Here is a 21,358-nt window from a genome sequence, read left to right as displayed (position 1 = left end):
AGGCGTATCTTTTCTCAATTGGGCCTATTTTTGTCCAAGTCCTCGGTACTTGGATCCCAACTGATCCAGAGTTATACGGCCCTGATTCTGGATTTGACGAGGTGCTGTAAAGACACCTACAGGGGGTGGGCACCTGTCGTTAAAACTAATTTACAGCAGCTCAAAATGTCACAGCCACTCTCTACAGACTGATAAAGCATTCATGTAATCCAATACTAGATTTAATTGGGATCTGACAGGGCAGGGCAGAAAATAAGCATCTGACAGGCCCCGTGGCACAGCCAAGCCGTTGGCTTCTCAAACACGGATCGACATTCTCACAGTTTATGATTGGCCAGGCGAAGCCATCGTTAGCCATCGACAATCATATAAGTAAGTACTTATAAAAGTCTGCCTGATAAGACTTGCAAACGAAGCCATCGTCGAGATCGGTCTATTTCTCTCTCCGACAGTAGTCTTGCTGGAGGGGACACTTATAACCGTGCACTTACACTTCGTGAACGTGATATTCATGCCTCAAAAATCAAACCAAATGCTGTGGCGAGTCTATATCTTGTAATTTAGATATGGAACTCGATCAACATATCCTCCCTCTTTTTGAAAACCATTTCTCATCCTGGTATCAATCTCCTCACTATTATTCATACGAATCAATTTTAACCTCTCGTCGAGCTACTGGACATGCTAGGTGAGTGAGCAGGGCCATACCTCGATACCTCCCTCAGATAATCCGGCGTCCCTTGAGGCTTCATCTGATTAGATCCCCATTTTCGAATTGCCACCTTGTAGTCACAAATACTACAGTAGTGAGCAGTGTGAGAGTGCCACTTCCCAACATAAGGAACAGCCGCGCCGGCTATTGTTGTGAATCCGAGGACTGTTGCAGAGACACTAGAGATTGTTAGATTCAAAAGTCTTGAACTGCTTGGGGGAGCTTACTGTGTCATTTTTGAAGATACCTTCTTCACTCGTGTCTCTGCACGATGTCTGCAGAACGGACAATCCACAAACTTTGGGTGGTCTCCAAGCTGATCCAGTGGTGTCACATACGTTACGACCTCATTGCTGTTTAACGGTGGTAGTTGCGGTGACTGAGTGACGAAGCCGGGATGTTGTGGCTGAACATAACCGTTTGAGCCGTAGGGATAGGGTTGCTGAGGTTGTGGTGTTATAGAAGACGGACGAATTGGCAGTGGAGGTGCAGGTTCATATTTGTCGAGTGTTGTGACTGGAATAGGAGCTTCGTTGTATCGTTTGTCTGTTTCTGAGTCCACTGGTATCGGAGCATCGTAGTATTCTGTGGGATTCAAGGGTTGATTTGAGTGGACAGCTTCTGGGAGACCTTCATCGTGGACAACGGTGCGAATTACTCTGTGTCAAGTTAGCTAATGGAAGAGAAATAGAGCTGTTGTTTACCGACCTTGAAGTTGTGGGACGTTGTTGCAAGTCTGGCGTTTCCAGCGTGTTGGGCTGTGTAGTGCTTTGTATCGTGGCCATTATGTTGTTATGTTTGCACTTATCGCTGTAAAATCTGAAGAGACAAGAGCTGCAAGAAATCGAAGAAGTGAGGTGGGGGCACAAGGGTCTCTTGTATGCAATGCAAGGAGCTAATTCTAGGCACAAAGAGTAGGATTCAACGCCTACTACGTCGTGCAGATGCTTTGTAGGTAGCAAGGCTCAGTGGCTGTGTCTCAGCCCAAGGTTCAACCAACAATACTGCTTGCTATCTGTGACGTCGAAGGATTTGGACCATGTTGAAATGGTCTGTTTCCGGGGGCTGAGTGGTGCTTGCATAACGACAGGGGTTAGATGCTTAGCTAGATCCTGTCGCTCTCGCACTCGTTCCCCACTATCTTGGCCTTTTTTGTTAGTGATGGCACGGAATTCCGTGTTGACTTTTATCCCCATAAGGCTGAGGGAGATCCATAAACCCAAGTTGATGGTGTAGCCGACGTAGATGGCGGTTTCATGTTGTGCTATTGGCGATAACGATACGTGAGCATAAAAGCTCTGCATGGTGGCAACCACTATCTCTCTAATGAATAGAAAACCCAAGTTTGTTTAGGTTGGAGCCTTGCCAACTTGACTGGGCCTTGTGTTTGTATATTGAGCATCATGGTTGCAGTGCCTCGTTTGAAAACACTGACGTTGTCACTTATCCCTTGTCATCATGAAAAAACTGTCGGGTGCACCGCAGAATTGCCTCCTACATCAAATTGTATAATGGATATGTCGCCTTGCTGATCGACGCAGTGTTTGTCTTGCCTTGGGTAGAGTGGTGTACTCATGATGACAGCTCAAAACTCGCCACTTATAGTCTTATACTGCTTCACTTGATTTTCCCGGCCCCCAAACTTGGATGCCTAGTCTGGACTCTCCCTCCAATAAGTCGAGATTAGGCATATAGTAAAATAGAAATATCTATACAGGCTATTAGTTACTGAATGTTCTGTCAACAAAGGATATTGTATGATACAGTTTGATGTCTGAGAATGGAATCTATGGCTTATGCTTACACTCCCGAGCCAGAAACAGGGGTCCATCCCTCATGGTCATGACACATGGTTGACAACACCGTGTCTGCACAGCACAGAGGCTGTCCCTGACAAAGAATAAATTCTGTTGATTTCTTTCAAGATAGTCTCGAGTTGCATGTTTCAAAGATCAACGCTGATTCGTTGATTAAATTCCTCGGCCTAGAACCGAAGATCTCCATCTATGACAGCTCAGCTCCCCACTATTGCCCCTCCTTCCTCCCCCTCATGAGCTTGGAGCTCGTGTAAATTAACCGATAATGACATCGTAAAGGACCTCTTTGACCTTTACAACTTTCACTTCACTCATTACAAAAGACAAACAATTCACCATCACCAGTAACTCACAATGTCATCTGAGCAATACGTCCTCTTTGATCTCCCAAGCCGAGATCCTGTCGGTGCTTGGTCTCTCAACCCATGGAAGAGTGAGTCAAGCTGCTGCTGCTGCTCCTCATGACATATTACTAATTGCGCAATAGCTCGATTTCTCTTGAACTTCAAGGGAATCGATTACAAGACCGAATGGGTACGTCAGGAACCCCTCAGTAGCCGCTTCTCTTATTGATCAATGACCAGCTCGAGTACCCCGACATCAAGCCCACTCTTGAGCCTCAGTAAGTAGTCAATGTCACTCACAGCAACTCAACTAACACTCGTCAGTGTCCCCGCCAACCCATCCACTGGAACATGGACCATCCCAACCGTCAAGTTCCCCAATGGAGAATACATAATGGACTCCAACGCGATTCTCGAGCGCGTCGAGAAGGACCACCCTGAGCCCTCCATTCACAAGGACTCACCCGTCCTCGCCAAGCTCTTCTCAATCATGCCAAATATTATGGGCGCCCTTCGTCCTGTCTACTTCTACACCGTGCCCAACAACATCCTCAGCGAAAAGAGCGTCCCTTACTGGCACGAGACACGATCCAAGATGGCCGGCCAGCCTATTGATGAGCTTCACAAGGAGAAGGGCGGCCAACAGGCTTGGGATAACGCCAAGGCACATATCCACGAGGTTGAGGCTCTGTTGAAGGAGAACTCAGAGGGGCCTTTCTTCTTGGGAAAGACTCCTAGCTATGCTGACTTTGTCTGGGGTGGCTTCTTGATCTTCATGCAGCGTAACAACATCATTGAGGAAGTGTACAAGATCAGTGGTGATAGCCAGCTGCACAAGGACCTTCTCGAGGCTACCGCTCCCTGGCACAAGCGAAATGACCACTGAAGCATACATTATCGAAGTTATAGGGATACATGTTGACGAGAGAAACGAGATACAGCTTAAAGAAAATAAAGACACAAAATATACACCTTGAAATAAAGCAACACTCATCAAAGACTAGTTCCACCATCCTCATCATCAAAGTCCGACTCCTCCGGACTGTTATTCGGCGAGTCCAGACTGAGCCCCGTAGCAAAACCCTCGCCCAGTTCCTCGACATCGGGCAGATCACCAACACTCAATTCCGTCTGAACATCCGTATACCGCACCGACATAAGAGGGTGAGTGCTCGAGTCATGCCTTTTACCCTCGGAGTTCCTCAGGACCAAGATCCCAAAAGCATCCTGCCGAATCTTCTCTATCATTGAGTTGAAGATGCTCTGTCGTCGTTTTTGACCTAAAGTCCCGTCGGATTCGTGAAGATCTGGAAACCGCCAGTTGATGTAAAGGTTACCATGGCCTGCTCGAGTGCGGATACCGTTGTGTTGGCCTGCAGTGTCGAAGTAGTAGCGGCAAAGCTGGCATGCCGGCTTACTGCTCCCAATGTAGCTCCAGTCATGGAAGAAAGTGACCCTTGGATGATGTTCCCGGGCCAGTCCTCGGTTGAGGGCCATTATCCACTCGAGAACCAATATTTCGCAGTGTACGATTGGCCTGAAAGTAAATTTGGTGCACTGAGTTTGTATACGGTCATCTAAGTCAAACATCCTCTGCAGGTTCTCTGCAAGATCGCAATATTGCTGTCGTGAAGCTTCGTTGCTGCTCATACGCCCGATGATGTTGGAAGCTTTTTCGCTCTTCTTGCCAAGAGGGTTGGGTTCTGCCTGGCTGGACTTTACTGGAACAACTTCGAACTCCTGGAAGATATCTGGCCATTCTGTCTCTGCTGCGATGAGATCTTGAACAGTTTTCTTGTAGCTCTGAAGACGTGATATGCTGTGTCGCAACTCAGACCAGCATACGAAGCTCCGGCCTTCGCTGAAGCGGCCGTTGGTGGCTCGTATGTCGATGTAGCTCTTAACGTCACGGGTAAGAAACCTGTCGAGCACAAACTGAATCGTGCTGTAAGTTTCTAAGTCTGGACCATGATTAGTTCCCGTATGGCGATACACAAGACCAATGTGTCTCACACTCGTTATCGCCCATGTTCTTGAATGTTAAATCCTCGATAACACTACCAAGAGTCCTCAAACCCTCCTCAACCGAGGTGTCTATATCGCTTGTTAGCCTTATTCTGCATCTTGGCATATGTGGACAGTCTAACTTGCCGGCTGTGTCTGTTTGCAGCTGGCAGTATTCCAAGCAATCCGCAATGTTCCTCGCCTTCAGTACGTTCAGATAGAAGTTGATCCTAGGCGAGTTGAATGAGAGAATCTTCTTCAGAATTTCACTCTGAACAGTGTTCTTCTTCGCCAGAGGAAATGTATGGAAGTCACACAGACTTGTCAGAACCGTTGTCAGGAGATCTCGTGTGTCGTTGAGGTCTCCATCGGAGATCTGATTGCAAGCAAAGACGTATTTGTACTTTTCTTCCTCGTCGAGTATAGCGATTGAAGTGACGGTCTTGCCGCCTTTTGTGCTATCGCAGATACTGGCTAGTTTGTGAAGAAAGTGATAATATCGCTCTTCTTCGGTTCTTGGACGATCTGGGACCTCAGCAGGGCGAAGAGTGCCTTGTTCGTGGGTGATCTCAGTGAGAGCCTTGTACAGGACTATGGGTTCATAGAGACGGCGCTTTTGCCTTGACTTGAGCGAGATTATGTCGTCTGCCGACTGTTGTTTATTACAAATCTCATTGACGTAAGGGCCGGCCTACCAGTAGTCATGTTTGGGCGTGCTATCAAGGGCCTTGTTTGTGCAATAAGTTGGAGTGTATGCTCGACAAGAGCAGTTTGCGTCTACCAAAGTCAGCCATTGTGTGAAAGTCTTGCTCTTATATAGCTTCTAATCATCCAAGACATCCAGGCTTTCAGCTCCCCTGATTTTTTACACTCTTTCAGACCACAAGATCTGCCTTGTCCAAGCCTCATGTCGGAGGCCGGCCAGTTTGGGAGGCCCATCAGTCAATCACATCGCATCATGCGGGGTGACTAACAAACTGCATTTCCCCTTAGCCGGCCTCCAATGTTCTTGATCGCCTTATCTAACATTTATCTTGATTCAATCCTCCAACCAAAATGATGGATCTCACCGCATTTGGCCTGTATTTGGGTCGCAAATGTCGGACGAGGCAGAGTCGTGATATCGCGACTTGTCTCATATCCTCGCTTCGCCATTGAGTATTCCGCCTTTCGGTATCGGGTGCCTTCTATCTTGTTCTCAGCTCCCCTCTTGTTCATGTATGAATCGAGTCATCTCTGTCAAACATCGCAGAGATGAGAATGTGCTGTCGGCCCCCGGCCGGCCTCCAAAGAGTCTCTTTTAATGAGTATAAATCTACCTCGAATATTCTCACAAGAGCTAGTACCAAGGCCTTCAGATCCATTCAGTGATACTCTTCATCCTTTCAGCTTTTCTACAAGTCATACTCTCAGAGTTACAACATCCTGGACATGTCACGACGAAGCGACCGTTCTCACAGACATAGTCGTTCCAGCAGATCTCAACAATCTCAACAGGACGACATTCCCATTGACCCCAATCTGGTTCCCGAAACCTCATACCCTGGATACACTGATACCCAGGGCTTTAACTCGTACAGCCAGGCTGGTCCAAGTCAAAGCCAGTAGAGCGCTGACTCACAAGTCTCTGACTTCAACTCAGGTGTATACGCAACAGCCTCGAGTGCCCCAGAGACTCAGGACCCAAGCATGTTGTATTACATGACACAGCAACCTGCAACTGTCAACCCCAACGAGGTTCTTCTAAGTTCAGGGTCTGGTTATGCAACCCAGAATTACCCCAGCTCTTACCCAACTGCCGATCCTAGTATGTTACATCCATCTCTAGTTGAAACAGAAACAAGCTGACGACATCTCAGCTCTACCAGAGGCTTCATCGTCTACGGCCCAGGGCACCACTCCGCACTACTGTTCAGAATGTGACCGCTCCTTCGGCGGCAACAGAGACTTGAAGTAAGTTAAGTTTGAAAACATGAAACAAAGGATGTTTTAACTAATACGACGTAGCAAGCACATGAAAACCCACAACAAGCCTGTCAAATGCAAAGCCGATCCCAACTGCAACGTCACCAAGGCAGAGCAACGGGACATGGATCGCCACTACCAGACCTCTCACAGAACCTACGCGGCAAGCAAGGGTATTCTCACCGAGGAAAGGATCTGTGGATTTGAGGGGTGTAGATCAAAGTTTACGAGGCAGGACAATCTGCTCAAGCATTGGAAGAAGTTTCACAACTACGAGCAGTAACGGAACAGCCGGTCTTGTTCTTTCGTTTCTCCTATCTTTTACTAGCATATGCGGCTTTTTCCTTTGTTCGTCATCTATCTCCTGATTTCAGATGTTTTTGGCCAGCCTACTCCGTACCCTGCCGTGCTACCGGAGCGGGCAAACACGGGGGATCGCTTGAGAAGTGAGTACGGGACCACGTACACGCCAAGTTATTCACTCATTATTTGGTATAGTTGTAGTGATATAGATAGAGTATCATGTTTCAGCATGTTTGCTTATTCAGGTAGAACAATGGAATTCTGTTGATTTCTCTATTCGCTTTCTAGACACCTCCATCCCAATCCCATCCCAAATCTCGTACTTTTCCTTCCCGCCGTTTCGTTCAGGTAAACCCAATGCGTCCTCGAAACCCCTTAATCTTGTAGTGTAGAAGTAGAACATGTATTATGATTTGACAGAGAGAATATTTGACATCAAAGGGAATCTTGTGAGAGATACAACAATAAAGAACAAGATATGCGCCGAACCCGTAACGCCTCATCACTTCCCGTAATCTAACCCATGACCGAGAGATGCCCCGTAAGTAGTTTCATGTTTTTGTTCGTTCAGCTCAGATAAGGTCCAAACTCATGAGAAGGGGCAAGTAGCACCATTCGTAGAGATAGCTCCGGAACTAGGGCATCGGGCCTCACTGCCGTTGATGGAATTTGCCTTTGACGAAGAGCCGATGCTCAGGTTGTCGACCTTGAACTCCATGTCACCAGTACTGAAGAGCTCAAAATGCATGCGAGGGGCATCGACCTTTTGAGCCTTGAGGTACTCGGCCATCTCAAGCATGAACTGCTCAGGACCGCAGATGTAGTACTCGGTAGAGCTGTTGCAGAGGTAGAGATCTTCCTTGTCGACCTTGGCAAGATCCATGCGGAAGTCGTGGTCATAGGTGATACCGTAGACGTCGGACTCGGCGAGATGGGTCTTGAAGATGTTGGTGCGGAAACTGGGGCGGTTGCGGGCGATGCGTCGGACTTGGTCGTAAAAGGGGACGGAGCGGCGAGAGCCATGGATCCAGGAGACAGGACGGTGAGGCTGGCGCTCGGAGACAGTGTTCAGGATGGACATCATGGGAGTGACACCAACACCGGCGGAGATGAGAACGATAGGAACGTTGGAAGTGTTGGACATGTCGAGGTAGAACTCGCCAGCGGGGTGAGTCAACTCAACGATATCGCCCTCGTCCTTCATGTCGATAAGGAGGTTGGAGACAACACCAGGGTTGAGGGCATCGCCTCCGAGATATCGACCGTTGCGGGTCATGTGAAGTCCTTCGTCTCGCTTGACGGTGACACGGTAGTAGTCAGGTCGAGGAGCCTCGCTCAGGGAGTACTGGCGAGACTGAACGTAGCCCTTGTCGGCAATGGGCACCTGAACAGAGACATACTGTCCAGGCTGGAAGGGAGGAAGACGCTTGCCGTCGACAGGAACGAGGTAGAAGGAGTAGATATCATCAGACTCCTCAACCTTCTTCTCGATGCGGAACTTGCGGTAGCCCTGCCACTTGCCAAAGTCACGATAGAGCTGAGCCTCACGGCCGATGAGCATCTTGGCAAGCATCCAGTAGGCCTTCTGCCAAGCCTCTCTGACCTGCGGTGTCATGGCAGGACCGAGGACTTCAGCGAAGGCGGCGATGAGATACTTCTCGACGATGCCATAATGCTCTGGCTTGATGCCCAGGGAGCAGTGCTTGTGGCACATGCGTTCCATCTTGGGGATGAGCTCTGTGATGTGGTTGATGTTGTTGGCGTAGCTGAGGATGACGGCAGTGAGGGCACGAGGCTGGCGACCGTTGGCCTGGTTGACGGTGTTGAAGTAGTCGTTGAGCTCGGGGTGATCACGGAGCATGTTGCGGTAGAAGATGGTGGTGATGCGCTCTCCGTGGTCGGTAAGGGCGGGGATGGTGCCCCGGATGAGCCTGGTTTGTTGATATGACAGAGCCATTGTGAAGAGTATGAGGTACTACAGTTGGAGTAGTAGTAAAGAGACCTCTAAGAGGTAGAGGTTGAGTATGTAATAGACAGAGTCTTGAGAAACGTCGACAATGCTTCGTGCAACTGTTGTAGCTGTCGAGGTTGGTAGAGTAGCAGATGAGTAAAGGAATGAGATGTTGTAATGAAGCAGAGTTCGTCAGTCGAGACATGAATCTGGGAGGGGAGTCGTCCCCAGATATTATATCCTCCTCCTCCGTCTCCTCCTCCTCATGGCTCATGGCCATGACACAGCAAGGGCATGGTATCGTATGGCATGGATATTGAGATATCACACGCCCCCAGTTGAATTAGAGTGGACGGACGGGGTGATACACCCACAAACAGAAATTATAGCCATAGAGAAAAAGAAAAGAAAGAAAATTCGAGCTTCTCCACAAGCCGTCTATTCCTCGTGGTAGACCTAGCAGTACCCCCAGGCGATAGAGGGTGTATCTAAGTGAGGGCGAAAAGTAAAAAAAGCGAAGTGGATGGATGTTGGGAAATCCAAGCTCAGGAAGTCGTACGATAGAACAGCTGGGATCCGTTGTTAGTTCCCTTTGGGTGGGTGGAGGTTTTTCTGTTAGTGGGGTCAGGCCCTGTAAGCTCCAGGCCTCTCCTTGCTTTTGGGAGTGGCCCGCCGGCTTCCACTGAAGGCCACAGTGAGGATGAATCTTTTAGGGAAGTCTTGGCTACGAATATGGTCCGAGGACAGAAACAGGTGAGAAACGAGGCTGATCCAGATTCTAGATTCGGTAACCAAATCACAAGAAAACTCTCTTTTTAGTCAACTTTGACTCGACTTGACAGCTCGAGTTAAAGGCTTGACGGATATGGCGTGTGGCAAAGGCAGTTATTTCCATGATACTCAAGTCAGAGCACAAGCCATACAAGGCCAGCTTGACTCAAGTTTCACCTCTAAAACGACATAAAGAATGCCCATCACTAACTAACTTAGTTCCCTTCCAGTAGCTCTTGATCCCAAAACTCTGTGGGGATCTACAGCTGAGTTACAGTAGCCAGCTAGGCAAGTATATCATCGACGGGGATATCTGCCGTCCATACAATCCCTAATCCCTAGGAGTCTCAAGCCATGCGGTAGCCACGCGAGACAACAACACGAATGCAACTCAACGCATGGCAACCACATGTTTGAGGAATGGAACGTCAGATGTGACCAACCGGAAGCGAGGGCCCAGAACTTGGAGGCGCTATTCTAGACAACTGCTTTGCAACACGGCAAATCACAACAGACGAGAAGCAAACATTGTTCAGGCAAACAAACGACATGTAACTTATTGGCTTTCACAGCCTGTCTTCAGTAGACTCTCAAGACGTTGCAGGCTTATCAGTGACACTCAAATACGACATGTCATGTACGAAAGGCGAAATATACAGCAAGTACATATTGGACTCCAAGGACGAGAAGTTCCGAGATAGAACGAACGTCTAAACGCTCTGCATATTAATAAATAGCCGGTCTCAGAGCAATAAACTTCACCCAAGCTGTAGCTCTCGGGAATAGCATGGCCTCACCTCAACATCAAAAGGACCCTTGCACCCTCAAACTCTCTGTCTACCACATTCCCCCGTAGCGTCCTGTCGGCACTAGTTTCGAGGTTACTTCACCCCAAGGTTCGGGTTCGGTACCTGGGCTCGGGTCTTGACAGCCACTGTAAAATCTGTGTCTGGCCGTGGCGCGACAATAGAGAGCTATTGTGTGTGGCAGGTGGGTTGATTTTGTATCATCACCGGCCGGCAGAGGATTGAGCTGAAGCCCAACGACGACACTAAAGAAAGCTGACAGTTGGCTGATTAAGACAGCTTCAGTTAACGAATCAAGGGTATCACGTTCACAGGTTGTGTAATCTCAATTCTTCCCCACGCGAAAATGCTAGGTCTAGGTCAGATACCTACCATTGACAAGAGTCCACTTCTCACGCGACCGTTAAGGTCTGCGTCATGGGAATCCTTTCCAGACCTTCAGATTGCCATATTACTGTGACTGCAGACCGAGGTTGTATTGCAGCTGAAGACCGAGTGTACGTAGTAAAGCTTGTGAGCAGAGGGATCGTCAGCGTTTTGACCAGAAGCGGCGTGTCAATTGTGCCACAATGATAGGCAATGGAATTCGGAGTTGGGATTGTGTGTTGGTTCGACCGAGGTACTCCGTACAGGACTAGAACATGATCAGTGAATGCTTCCAGAAGACATTCGGAATTGCTCGATTACGGGACTAATCTCGTGTGCTGTGCCTGTGCCTGACATTAGAAGAACCCGGAACCATGCGAATAAGGGCATAGCTATTATGTAGGCATACGTAGCTGTAGCCTGTAAGTACAACAACACAACAGCCCAACTTAATAAACAGTCCGGTCAATGCCGTCCGTCTGCTTCTCCATATTCGTTTCCGGAGACGTCAGAGGGAGACAGAATGAAGGAGGCCCCGAGTATTCCGAATGGTCTGTGATTCCGATCTCATCAATGCAGGATGCATTTACGTACCAAGTCAGTCAGAGCTTCGTAAGTAACATAAAACACCTTCAGCCCGTACAGTACCGTAAGCTTTGGCTCCTCATAAAGATCCGCACCGACCACTCCTAGCTCCCGCCGCCCTTCAAACGTTGTCGAATCTCTCCGTGACTTATTATTCTTACGTCCGGGCTCAAATTAGCTGCTCTGTGCTTTTCTGAACCCCCATAGAATAGTCCGTCCTGAGTCTCATCTGTTTGACAGCTCCTCTGTAGATTGTCGGCCAAAGCCGGAGACGGAGGGGACGTCAGGCTGTCTTCCACCCGCATTCTTTGGTCTCTTCTTTTCTCAACGGCCGTTATTTCCCTTATTCTCGTTCTTTCTGAGGGTAAGCTTGCCCTTTCTCCGGTTGCTTTTGCTTTTTAGTCGGCTCAGGGTCCAGAGAAAAAAGGTGATTTCGAGAAAGTCTAAACTAGCGGCCCCCAGTCAAAGTCAACGATATAATTGGACCTTTTTACAGCGACAGCCCTGCCCTGGCTGGACTGAATTACAGTGACGCATGCAATGCATTTACTCCGTACGGTCGCTCGAACAGAACAATAATGAAAGAAGCAATTCAGTTTATTTTATTAAAAGGATAGGAATCACAATGATATATCACAAAGTATAGAATACATGTCTCCCAATTTCTTACCATCCATTACAGTCACACATGGCATCTGCATATCCCTATCCATAACCAACTGCACACCACAAATCTGATATGCTACGTGTACCTGCATCACGAGAGCACCCAAGATTCCCGATATCCATAGCCAAGAACCGTTCCTCGATGATCTAGATTAGTATTAGGTCCAACTGGATAAAGGACGAACCATCCATCCATTGCATCTCGAGCTCGCTAATATTAGCTAACGAGATGAGAACAAAATGACGGACACTCTTCCGCTTTAACGGAACACCACAAAGATTCATGAGGACTCACTCAGAATCTCCAGTTCCCAGCCAATAGACACTATCGTATTCTTGAAAATTCGGCAACACCGGCCAGACCTGCTTAATAGAAAAAACAGAGATGAAAAATCTTTCAACGGTCGAATCTCTTGGAGTCTTGCTTGGCGAGCGGTGCGCTTGGTCCAGTTCATACTTGTACGCGGTGGCTTCTCATCCACTAAGACTCATGCATTATAAATATGTTAGAGACAGTAGATCTACCATGTAACCTACCCCGTGTCCATGTTCATGTTGGCATCAATGAATGTGGAAAAGATGAGAAACGATCCCCAATGTTCAAGGGCACCCACTGAAACTCGCTCGGCACACGGCGGATTCTCTCTCTCAGCCTTGGATAGATCAACACCAGCGTCTGTGTCTCTACTTGGCGCTCTAGGCTCTAGCTCAGTTATTGTCCAGGTATGGGGTATATACCGTACGACGGCACCGCCCGGGGTTTAGCTGGGAGGCTATCACACCCTTGTAAGTGACAGACCCCTGCTGCCACAAACTTTTTCCAACAGGCATGAGAGCCTCGTCGTGTGAAAGACGAACGTCAGTCCTTCAGCTAGAGAGTGCTCAAACCGGAATAGAATAGAGAATCTCAACGTTGAATTGAGTCCTTCTGATCATATCATATCATGGCAATTTCGTCATTTCTAGTGGCAGCACCTTTTTTCTTTCTTTTTCTTACCGTAGCACCCACTGCCCAGACAGTTTGAGACCAGCCATCTCGACATATTTTTTTTACGATATATCACAAAGACTAAGAAAACTCTCTCTCTCGCTTCTCCAAAGATGATCGTTGCTCGCACGTTTGCACAGTTGCACTCGCGTATTCTCTCCCAAACATCCTAGTGATTCAGCATCTCACACTCACAAATTCCTCCGAGATGGCCCTGGTCTCTGCTCTCGGGCCTCTGGCATCTTCCAACCTTAGATCCAACAGATGAACAGGGCATCTGTGAGTCGACGATCCTGCAAAAACTGGAGAGGGACGACTCTCGTCATAACCCCTCTGAGATACTCGCATACCTGTGAACACATAGGCCCAGACATGCATCATACAGATATGGATCTCGCCGTCGGCCGAATATAAATGCACGAAAGAGACTCTTCCCCACAAGCCTCATTTGTTCCCATATGCTGCAGCGTCTCCATTATCAAATAGAAGGCTACCAATATCATATCCCGTCAGCCTCTTTCTTTTCATATTTGCTATATCCAAGCGAACTATGCAGCCACATCAGTTCATAGCCGCACCAAAGGAAGAACACCAACACAACGAGACAACAGCAGAGACACCAAAGCTAATCACGGGCCGCCGTGTTCGGTTCGTCAGTTATCATAATCCGTTTGTAATCGAGTCATTAGTGTCGCACACAAACAAGATGAGCATCCCACTATTAAAAAGCCATTTGATGTACGATAACGGAAACGGCTGGGAAAAGGAAATATCGTCATTATACAGGCGCCACGCATGAGATAAAATATTTTCGTCAATACTCGTAAAGTAATTGGTAGTACGGAGTAGAAATAAGCTCTTGGCGTTGCGAGCTTTGTAATGACTCTAGCTTGAACCGCCCACTAGTGCATCCTCACTGTTCTCACGAGCTTCATGTACTTCTAGTAGCATAAGTCGACAGCTCAATAAATTGTCTTATTGTTTCAATATGTCAAAGTTCAACGTGTGTCTTGACCATTCTTGTGAAACCGAAAACCTCCGCAGAATGTCTCAGTACTGCAGATCATAGAAACTCAAAACTGATTCCATCCCAGGTTCACCTTGTTTCTCTCTGCCTCTTCATATCCCGGTCCGTAGACATGAATATTTGTTTCTTTTTCTCGGACCCGACCCGTTTCCTTTGTCCTCAGGCTGAGCCGTTAGTTTTCTTCACCATGTCTCACACACCCTCCTCTCTCCTTGACATTCGTTAGCTTCAGAGTCAACTTTGCTTTTTCCACACTCGGGTCCAACTCTTCCCGTTCTGACCTTTTTCTCCGCCAAATTTAGCTCTCACTTTGCTTATTGTGAAAAAAGTCAACCTCCTTTCTTTGTAACCGTCAAACGTGGTAGACACGTTTCTTTCTCTTCCCGTTCCGTTCACTTCTCGCCGTGTTCCTGCATTACCTCGTGCCCTCCACGTGTAGTGTCTCCACGCTCCTCAGCTGTTTGTTCAGTTGCTGTACACCCTCTTCTCTTCAGCTTTGCTCGGTCCTCTTGGGAAGAAGTTGTTGGTGGGATTCGTTACTCTATTCGAACCGGTGTGGCGCTGGCGTCGGACGCCGGAGTGACTTCGCATTGTCCTCACTGTTATGAGATAACAAGAAATCGGGAGTTGAACACGGATAATTGCAGTATACGCATGCAATACTACACCAAGTTCCTTTCAGTCATCCAATAATGGCATCAACTCCCAGCCATGTGTCGTTAGTTGAAACAGCGAGGCAATGCGATACCCTATCTCACATCACATATGATATCCCAAAAAAGATGCATCAGTTTGCTTCAAAAGTTTCATTTCTCATTAGCAACCAGCAAATGATCCTGGTACTCCGTATTAATTCGTACACGTCAGTAATCTGCCAACTCAAAATCACGCACGCTCCAGATCCCTTCCCCGTCCCATGAGATTCTGGATAGGGGATTCCATGTCTGAAAAAGCAAATTTTCCCTATTGTAACCCATCACCGTCGCCATCATCTGGTTCGCTTCGCTTACCTACCCACCCGGATAACGCCAGCAGCGATCAGCTTCTGGATCTTGGACCGTACACCAGGGTTTCTCATATGCTCCTGGAGAGCAGCGGGATCCGACTGGGCCTGCTGGAGGATCGATTGCATCACGGGGTCTTGCATGAGTCCCATGATCTAAACATGTCAGTAAATGTTTCAGCCACTGAGTAACGGTGGGTAATCTTACCTCGGGATCCTTCATCAAACGCTCTCGGGTCTGCTCTTCCGTCTCGTTATCACGGGCAGAGTACATGGCCGAGAGAGCCTTCTGCTGCTGTTGCTCGATCTCGCGAGCGTTGGCACCGTTGTGGTGCTCCTGGTCAACGCGCTGGGCCTCAGTGCAGGCGTCCACACATTCTGAGTACTTGCGCATACCGAAGTAGGCCTGAGCCTTGCGGATGTAGGCTCGGATAAAGGTAGGGTCCTTCTTAATAGCTGTGTCACAGTCCTCGAGAGCACTGGGGAACTCGAAGAGCTTGACAAAGGCAGCAGCTCGGTTGCTGTAACCACGGGGGTCATCAGGAGCTCGCTTGGTCATCTCTGTGTAGGCGGCAACGGCACCAGGGAAGTCCATTTCCTTGAACTTCTTGTTACCCTCCTCACGGGCCTCCTCAGCCTTGGCAGGGTCAATGTAGGCCTTCTTACCAGCCTCAGTCTTGGCACGCTCAGCAGAGCGGAGCTTGTTGAGGACATCGGGAGTTCGGTGCTCGGTAAGAGATCTATTGTAGTTCTCAATAGCTTTCTCCAAGTCTCCCTTGCGCTCATAAGATGTACCGATACGGGCATAACTCTTGGCAATGAGCTTGAAGTCAGCGTAGATCTCACGTCCCTCCTCAACAGCCTTGGTGCAGGCCTCAATGGCCTTGTCGTAGTCACCCTTCTCGAAATACGCAGCTCCCAAGTTGTTTAGGTAAGTGATATCCTTGAAGGTCTCCCAGGCCTTAGTGTAGTGTGCAATAGCCTCGTCAAAGTTGCGCTTCTTGTAGTTCTCGGTACCCAGAGCCTTTTCCTTGTCGGCCTCTTCCTTCTTTTTCTTCTTCTCGAGAGCCTCCTCGTCCAGCTCGGGTTCGGGTTCAGGCTCAGGGGCCTTCTTGGGCTCGGGCTGCTTGGGGGCTGGTGGGGCATCAGGCATGGGAGAGTCCCGAGATTCAGCATTGGGGTCGACTTCGCGCTCGCGCATCTCCAAATCAACACCCATCAACACACCCATGACTGTCAACAGGCGGGGGTCGCTGAACATCTCGGTCGCATTTGCAGGGTTGCTCTTGATCGATTGGAGCTTGGCCATGAATGAGGGGTCGGCGAGGTAACCGCTGGTCTTGGGGTTTGAGGCGAGCTTCTGGATCAACTGAGGGTCGTTGAACATTTGGCCAAGGCCACCGCTAGGATCTTGAGGTCCTCCTGTAGAAGTGTCAGTTGTCATAATTTGTGTGGCTTCTTGGAGATGTATTGCTTACCAACTTCGGCCTCCATGGCCTTCTTGACTGAAGCCAGACCACTCTTGAGCTGGGCGTTGTTGGCATCGAGCTTCAATCCCTCCTCATACGCATCATTGGCACCTAGGAGGTCGCCCTGTCCGTGCAAAGCAGCACCCTTACGTCCCCAGCCCTTGGCCCAGTCAGGCTTGATCTCGGTGGTCTTCTCAGCATCCTTCAGAGCATTTTCCCAATCTTTCTTTGAAGCATAGGCAGCAGATCGGTTGCTGTAGAGAATGTGGTTATCGGGCTGAATGGCAATAGCCTCGGTGAACTTTGCGCTGTGTCGTAGTTAGCAACCCCGATGTTCCGTTGTGCTATTGTTACTGGAGGTAACCTACACAGCCTCATCGAAGTTCTTCTCGGCGATGGCCTTGTTACCTAGAGCCTTGAGCTCGTCCGCGGAAGCCATTTCGTGTGTGAATTAGCAGAATCTGAGTGTTATAACTATTAAACAACAGTTCTGATCTGAATGTCGAGTCTGTGGTATCAAAGAGTCAAAGTTACTAGACGATGAAATATGAGAGAGTGGCCCCAGACGATCTTTGGTGGGGAAGAAGAGGGCCATGGATGCCTTCTAGCTCATTCGATGCAAGTCTATGCAGCGAGCTTCCCATTGGGTGGAGCTCCAACTGCCCCACCGCGCGCCTGTGAGGACCCCTATGATGACCTCCAAGTTCCAGGGTAGGCATTTCAATTAAACCAAACAAGGAACATGATATCTAGAAGATTCTCCTCATCATGAGATCTTTGGTTCGACGCGAAAGATAGACCTGAGAAAGCTACCAAGTACATGGCACTGTCTCTAAATAATAAACCAGGTTTGCTACATACTCTTCTTTGTTCGAGTACTCATATCTTTACTTGAATCATCTCGTGTGTATGTTAACTCACAAGGCCTTTCTTGTTCATCATAGATTTCATCGAACTGAAGAGCAATATCTACACCAGGCAGATCCAATCTGGAGGGAAACCCCAAAGTAAACGCCAAACTTGCAAGACCTAATACAAAATGATAGGCAAAAGATAAAAAACATGCAGACTGGTAACAACATCCTCGAGTGCCTTCCTTGGAGCCCCTACGCACTCCATGGCGACACACCAAGAAGCCTCAGCGCATTCTCAAACACCTGTCTTGCATTCTCATAGAGAGCATATCGCGCCTCACTAGCTGTATCCCGATCGGTCCAATCTTTCTCATCATCGTCGTCCAGCGTGCATGTGAGTTGATCAATAAGTCGTGACAAGTACACTACGATAAACGAGGGCTCAAGGGTCCTGAAGGAGCCATGTGCTGCATCTGGATACTGGAGCAAGATGCGCAGAAGTTCAGCATAGTCCTCCTCTTCTAACGAAGCGTAATCTAGCTTCGTATAATCAAAGGTCGCTGGACCCGACTCCAGTTTCTTGGATAATCTGGCATAGCAGTCTTGGATAGCGGCGCCCGTGTCCCCGTGGAGCTGTACCATTTTCTTGGGATCACTCATATAAGACGTGTTTCGCTTGTGGTAGTGGTCTTGTAGGAATAGACCTGAAAGACCAAGTTGCTCCAGCGACTTCTCGGACTTGTCCACATAATACGATTCCTCCTCCTCTTCGTCGAGAGCAGCTTGTGCCATCGAGCGGCATCCCTCAAGGTAGTCGCTCAAAAGTTTTGAGTCCTCGAGTCTCTCCGGAAGCCTATTGATCTTGGCAAAAGAAACATGTTGAATGCGCTCAGCAAGATCTTGTCTTCCCATGAGCTCAAGAGTCTTGGTAACTCGATGGAAGTGCATTTCTTGCTCCATCGCAACAACATAGATCATCTTGTCAAACTGGTGTTTCTTGTATCGATCAAAAACTGCTGCAAGATCGCGTAACAGATAAGAGGTCGTTCCATTTCGGTAGCGTACCACCGCAACAGAGAGCCCTTTTGCATCGTGTTTGGAAAAGTCGATCTTCCAAGATCCGTCATGTTCCTCGTAAATCCCCTTCTCTTTCAGGGCTTGTTCGACTTCGGCGATTGACTCTACCGTGGCCTGCGACTCTCCAGAGTATTCATCGAACGTCACTCCGAGTTGTGCGTATGATTCGGTGTAATCTTTCACAGTTGCATCTCGAAAACGTTGCCATACAGCGATAGCTTCTGGCTCCCGGTCCTCCATCTTCTTGAAGAATACGTCACGTTCGGCGTACAAGCCACGAGATTCGATCTCTGTGGCGTCTTCATTCTTTGCCTTGGCGTTTCTACACTCTTCCACTTCTGGCTTGAATAAGTCCTGTATCTTGTGGTTGACTTCGAGAAGGTGACGAAGCGGCTGTTTCTCGAACTCTTCTTCCGAGCCAAACCTATGCCAACCAGCAGCCAGGAGTCCAATCTGCTTACCCCAGTCTCCCAGATAGTTCATCTTGACAACATCCCAACCCATACTGGCGTGGATATTCGCGATGTAAGCGCCAACTAAAGTACTGCGCAAGTGAGAAACCTGGAACTCACTCGCCATATTGGGAGACGAGAACTCCAAGACAAGCTTCTTCTTGGGACTATCCGGCACTGCGGAGTCAGTGAGTCCAAGTGATGCATCGTAGCCATATGAGGCAGCTCTGTCGTTGATATAAGGCAGCAAGAGTCGGGAGAGTGTGTTTGGAGAGGAGAAAATTTGTAGACGAATACCATCTTTTACAGGGCACCCAAAGGGAGGCGATACCGGGAGCTGTATGAGTCCATGTTAGTCCTAGTCCATCTGGAGAATGGATATGCAAAGGTCGTACTCTTCCAGCAAGATCTATCACCAAATCTTCAGGCCTGGTGTCTCTCAGTCTAAGCTTCGGGGCCACAACGATAAGATCGCCCATGCCCGTAATGTTAGAGGTCTGTATAGCATCATAGGCAATTTGTTTATCGCATCCTAGAAGCTTCTGGATGATATCGGCGAGGTAAACTCGGAAGATGTCCTGCGGGTTGTGCACTACATCTGCACCGGGGTAGTCGGGAATTGGTGTGTCCAGTCCAGCCTTGCCGAGCAGACTTTCGATGCCACTAAGTGAGCAAGTTGTCGCTGCCATAGCCACGATGATGGTGATGGTGTTGAAGCGTAAGAGATGAATCAGAGGTTAGAGCTTCGGTTGCCTTATGCCAGTAATCATTTGAGTTGAAAAGCAAGCGCACCCAACGCCATTTGAACTGCGAGATTGAGTAGTTGGGTACCAAGAAGCTCACTATCCTCAGAGCCTCATTCTGTAACTGATGGTTTGATTTGCTATGGATGCTCCCACGCCGCTTTGGTGTTGCCCAACCTCCAAGATGCGTGATGCGTTGGCAGCCACACATGACTCTCGCCATTCGCCGCAAATAAGGCTGTCAGATAGGATTGGCCAACAACCTTCCCGGTTGAAAGGATATCGATGCACCATGTCCTCAGATATCATCAGGTGCTGCATCAAATCTGTATGCTTGTGATAAGGCATCTTTTGGTTGACCGGAGGAGACGTGTCACATATCAACAGATGGCGATCTTGTTGCCCGAGGCCCAGGTTACTGGTGAAAGTGGTATCCGGGCCATGTGACATACAAAGAACAACAATCGAAGCTGAAAATGCAGAATTTTGAGGCCCGAATGTAACCTCGCGAGCGTCATTGAACTTTAGCAGAATCGTAATTGCAGGCGCCTTATTTCATGCAGTGCCCCATGAGACAGTGCAGCATAGGCACCAGGCGCAGTATCTCTGCTCCTCCTCATGTCTTGCCAAATGCGTATCGAAAATATCACAGGGTGCTTCACTGTTTCCTTGATAGCATTCTGTGAACACTGACATCGCGAGTTTCATAGACGAAATTGTACTTAGCTAAATAGCTGAAGCGCCAACCAATCCAAACGCCATTCTTCTGGTCATCTTGATGAATCCAACCATTACCACAAACCATTGCCAAATACGTTGTCTCATCAACGAAAGAAAATGCCACATCAATTGGACGTACCTGGCCACATACGATCTTAGAGACCACATAATTCCCAGAAAGAACAAGACATTCAGGATGACCACCAGAGTAATGTATCCCGATGATGAAGAATCATCATCCTTCTCGGGTTTACCAGCATAGATCTGCGCAACCAGATTCAGGATGCTCAAAGCCTAGATCTATCAGTTTATGTGTTTCCAAGTAAAATGGGGGGAGTATACAAATGATGCTGCGGTGATTCGTTGAATCTTACTATTTCCACTCGTTCCCTCATCTTGACCAGCGTCATTATCACGCGGATTGTCTCCAGAATCGTCGTCACTCTACCCTTGTCAGCACACCTCTTCTGTGTGAAGTAGTCCTTATTCCGTACTCCGATGATGAGGGTAAAACAAAGAAAAGGACTACTTACTCCCCTCCTAGTTTCATTGTATGACTCACTGAGCTGTTCCAGATGAACACTGACGTCCCTCATCTGGGTGCAGAGGGCCTCTATCGCACGAAGGGACCTCAGAGTACCTATATCTCCCTGGAGGCCTTGTTGCAATTCGCCCGTAAAGAGTTGTCTCCGGGTCAATAATGGGGCCTGAGAAAGCTTTCAACCTTATCGACCA

General features: G+C 48.4%; 6 protein-coding genes across 6 annotated transcripts; 2 read left to right on the top strand and 4 right to left on the bottom strand.

Annotated features, from left to right (window-relative positions):
* Nucleotides 1–2,883: 2,883 nt before the first annotated feature.
* J7337_001542 (uncharacterized protein) lies at nt 2,884–3,759 on the top strand (the record flags this gene model as incomplete). The annotated part of the gene is made up of 4 exons (XM_044819282.1): nt 2,884–2,962; nt 3,017–3,063; nt 3,114–3,151; nt 3,198–3,759. The coding sequence occupies 4 exons, from the start codon at nt 2,884–2,886 to the stop codon at nt 3,757–3,759; spliced, it is 726 nt and encodes a 241-aa protein (XP_044686984.1).
* Nucleotides 3,760–3,866: 107 nt separating this feature from the next.
* On the bottom strand, nt 3,867–5,582 carry J7337_001541 (uncharacterized protein; the record flags this gene model as incomplete). Its single annotated transcript, XM_044819281.1, has 3 exons — nt 3,867–4,834; nt 4,887–5,522; nt 5,573–5,582. The coding sequence occupies 3 exons, from the start codon at nt 5,580–5,582 to the stop codon at nt 3,867–3,869; spliced, it is 1,614 nt and encodes a 537-aa protein (XP_044686983.1).
* A 984-nt stretch (nt 5,583–6,566) lies between these two features.
* Nucleotides 6,567–7,125, top strand: J7337_001540 (uncharacterized protein; the record flags this gene model as incomplete). Its single annotated transcript, XM_044819280.1, has 3 exons — nt 6,567–6,684; nt 6,737–6,830; nt 6,885–7,125. The coding sequence occupies 3 exons, from the start codon at nt 6,567–6,569 to the stop codon at nt 7,123–7,125; spliced, it is 453 nt and encodes a 150-aa protein (XP_044686982.1).
* Nucleotides 7,126–7,734: 609 nt separating this feature from the next.
* Nucleotides 7,735–9,102, bottom strand: J7337_001539 (uncharacterized protein; the record flags this gene model as incomplete). The annotated part of the gene is made up of 1 exon (XM_044819279.1): nt 7,735–9,102. One exon carries the CDS (start codon nt 9,100–9,102, stop codon nt 7,735–7,737), a length of 1,368 nt encoding a protein of 455 aa, XP_044686981.1.
* Nucleotides 9,103–15,190: 6,088 nt separating this feature from the next.
* J7337_001538 (uncharacterized protein) lies at nt 15,191–17,216 on the bottom strand (the record flags this gene model as incomplete). Its single annotated transcript, XM_044819278.1, has 5 exons — nt 15,191–15,249; nt 15,320–15,464; nt 15,517–16,730; nt 16,787–17,085; nt 17,146–17,216. The coding sequence occupies 5 exons, from the start codon at nt 17,214–17,216 to the stop codon at nt 15,191–15,193; spliced, it is 1,788 nt and encodes a 595-aa protein (XP_044686980.1).
* Nucleotides 17,217–17,883: 667 nt separating this feature from the next.
* J7337_001537 (uncharacterized protein) lies at nt 17,884–19,849 on the bottom strand (the record flags this gene model as incomplete). The annotated part of the gene is made up of 2 exons (XM_044819277.1): nt 17,884–19,497; nt 19,556–19,849. The coding sequence occupies 2 exons, from the start codon at nt 19,847–19,849 to the stop codon at nt 17,884–17,886; spliced, it is 1,908 nt and encodes a 635-aa protein (XP_044686979.1).
* Between the last annotated feature and the right edge of the window lie 1,509 nt (nt 19,850–21,358).

The sequence above is a fragment of the Fusarium musae genome, chromosome 1 (genome assembly GCF_019915245.1).
Source record: "Fusarium musae strain F31 chromosome 1, whole genome shotgun sequence".
NCBI classification, from domain to species: domain Eukaryota; kingdom Fungi; phylum Ascomycota; class Sordariomycetes; order Hypocreales; family Nectriaceae; genus Fusarium; species Fusarium musae.
This window is presented reverse-complemented; position numbering and strand designations above follow the sequence as displayed.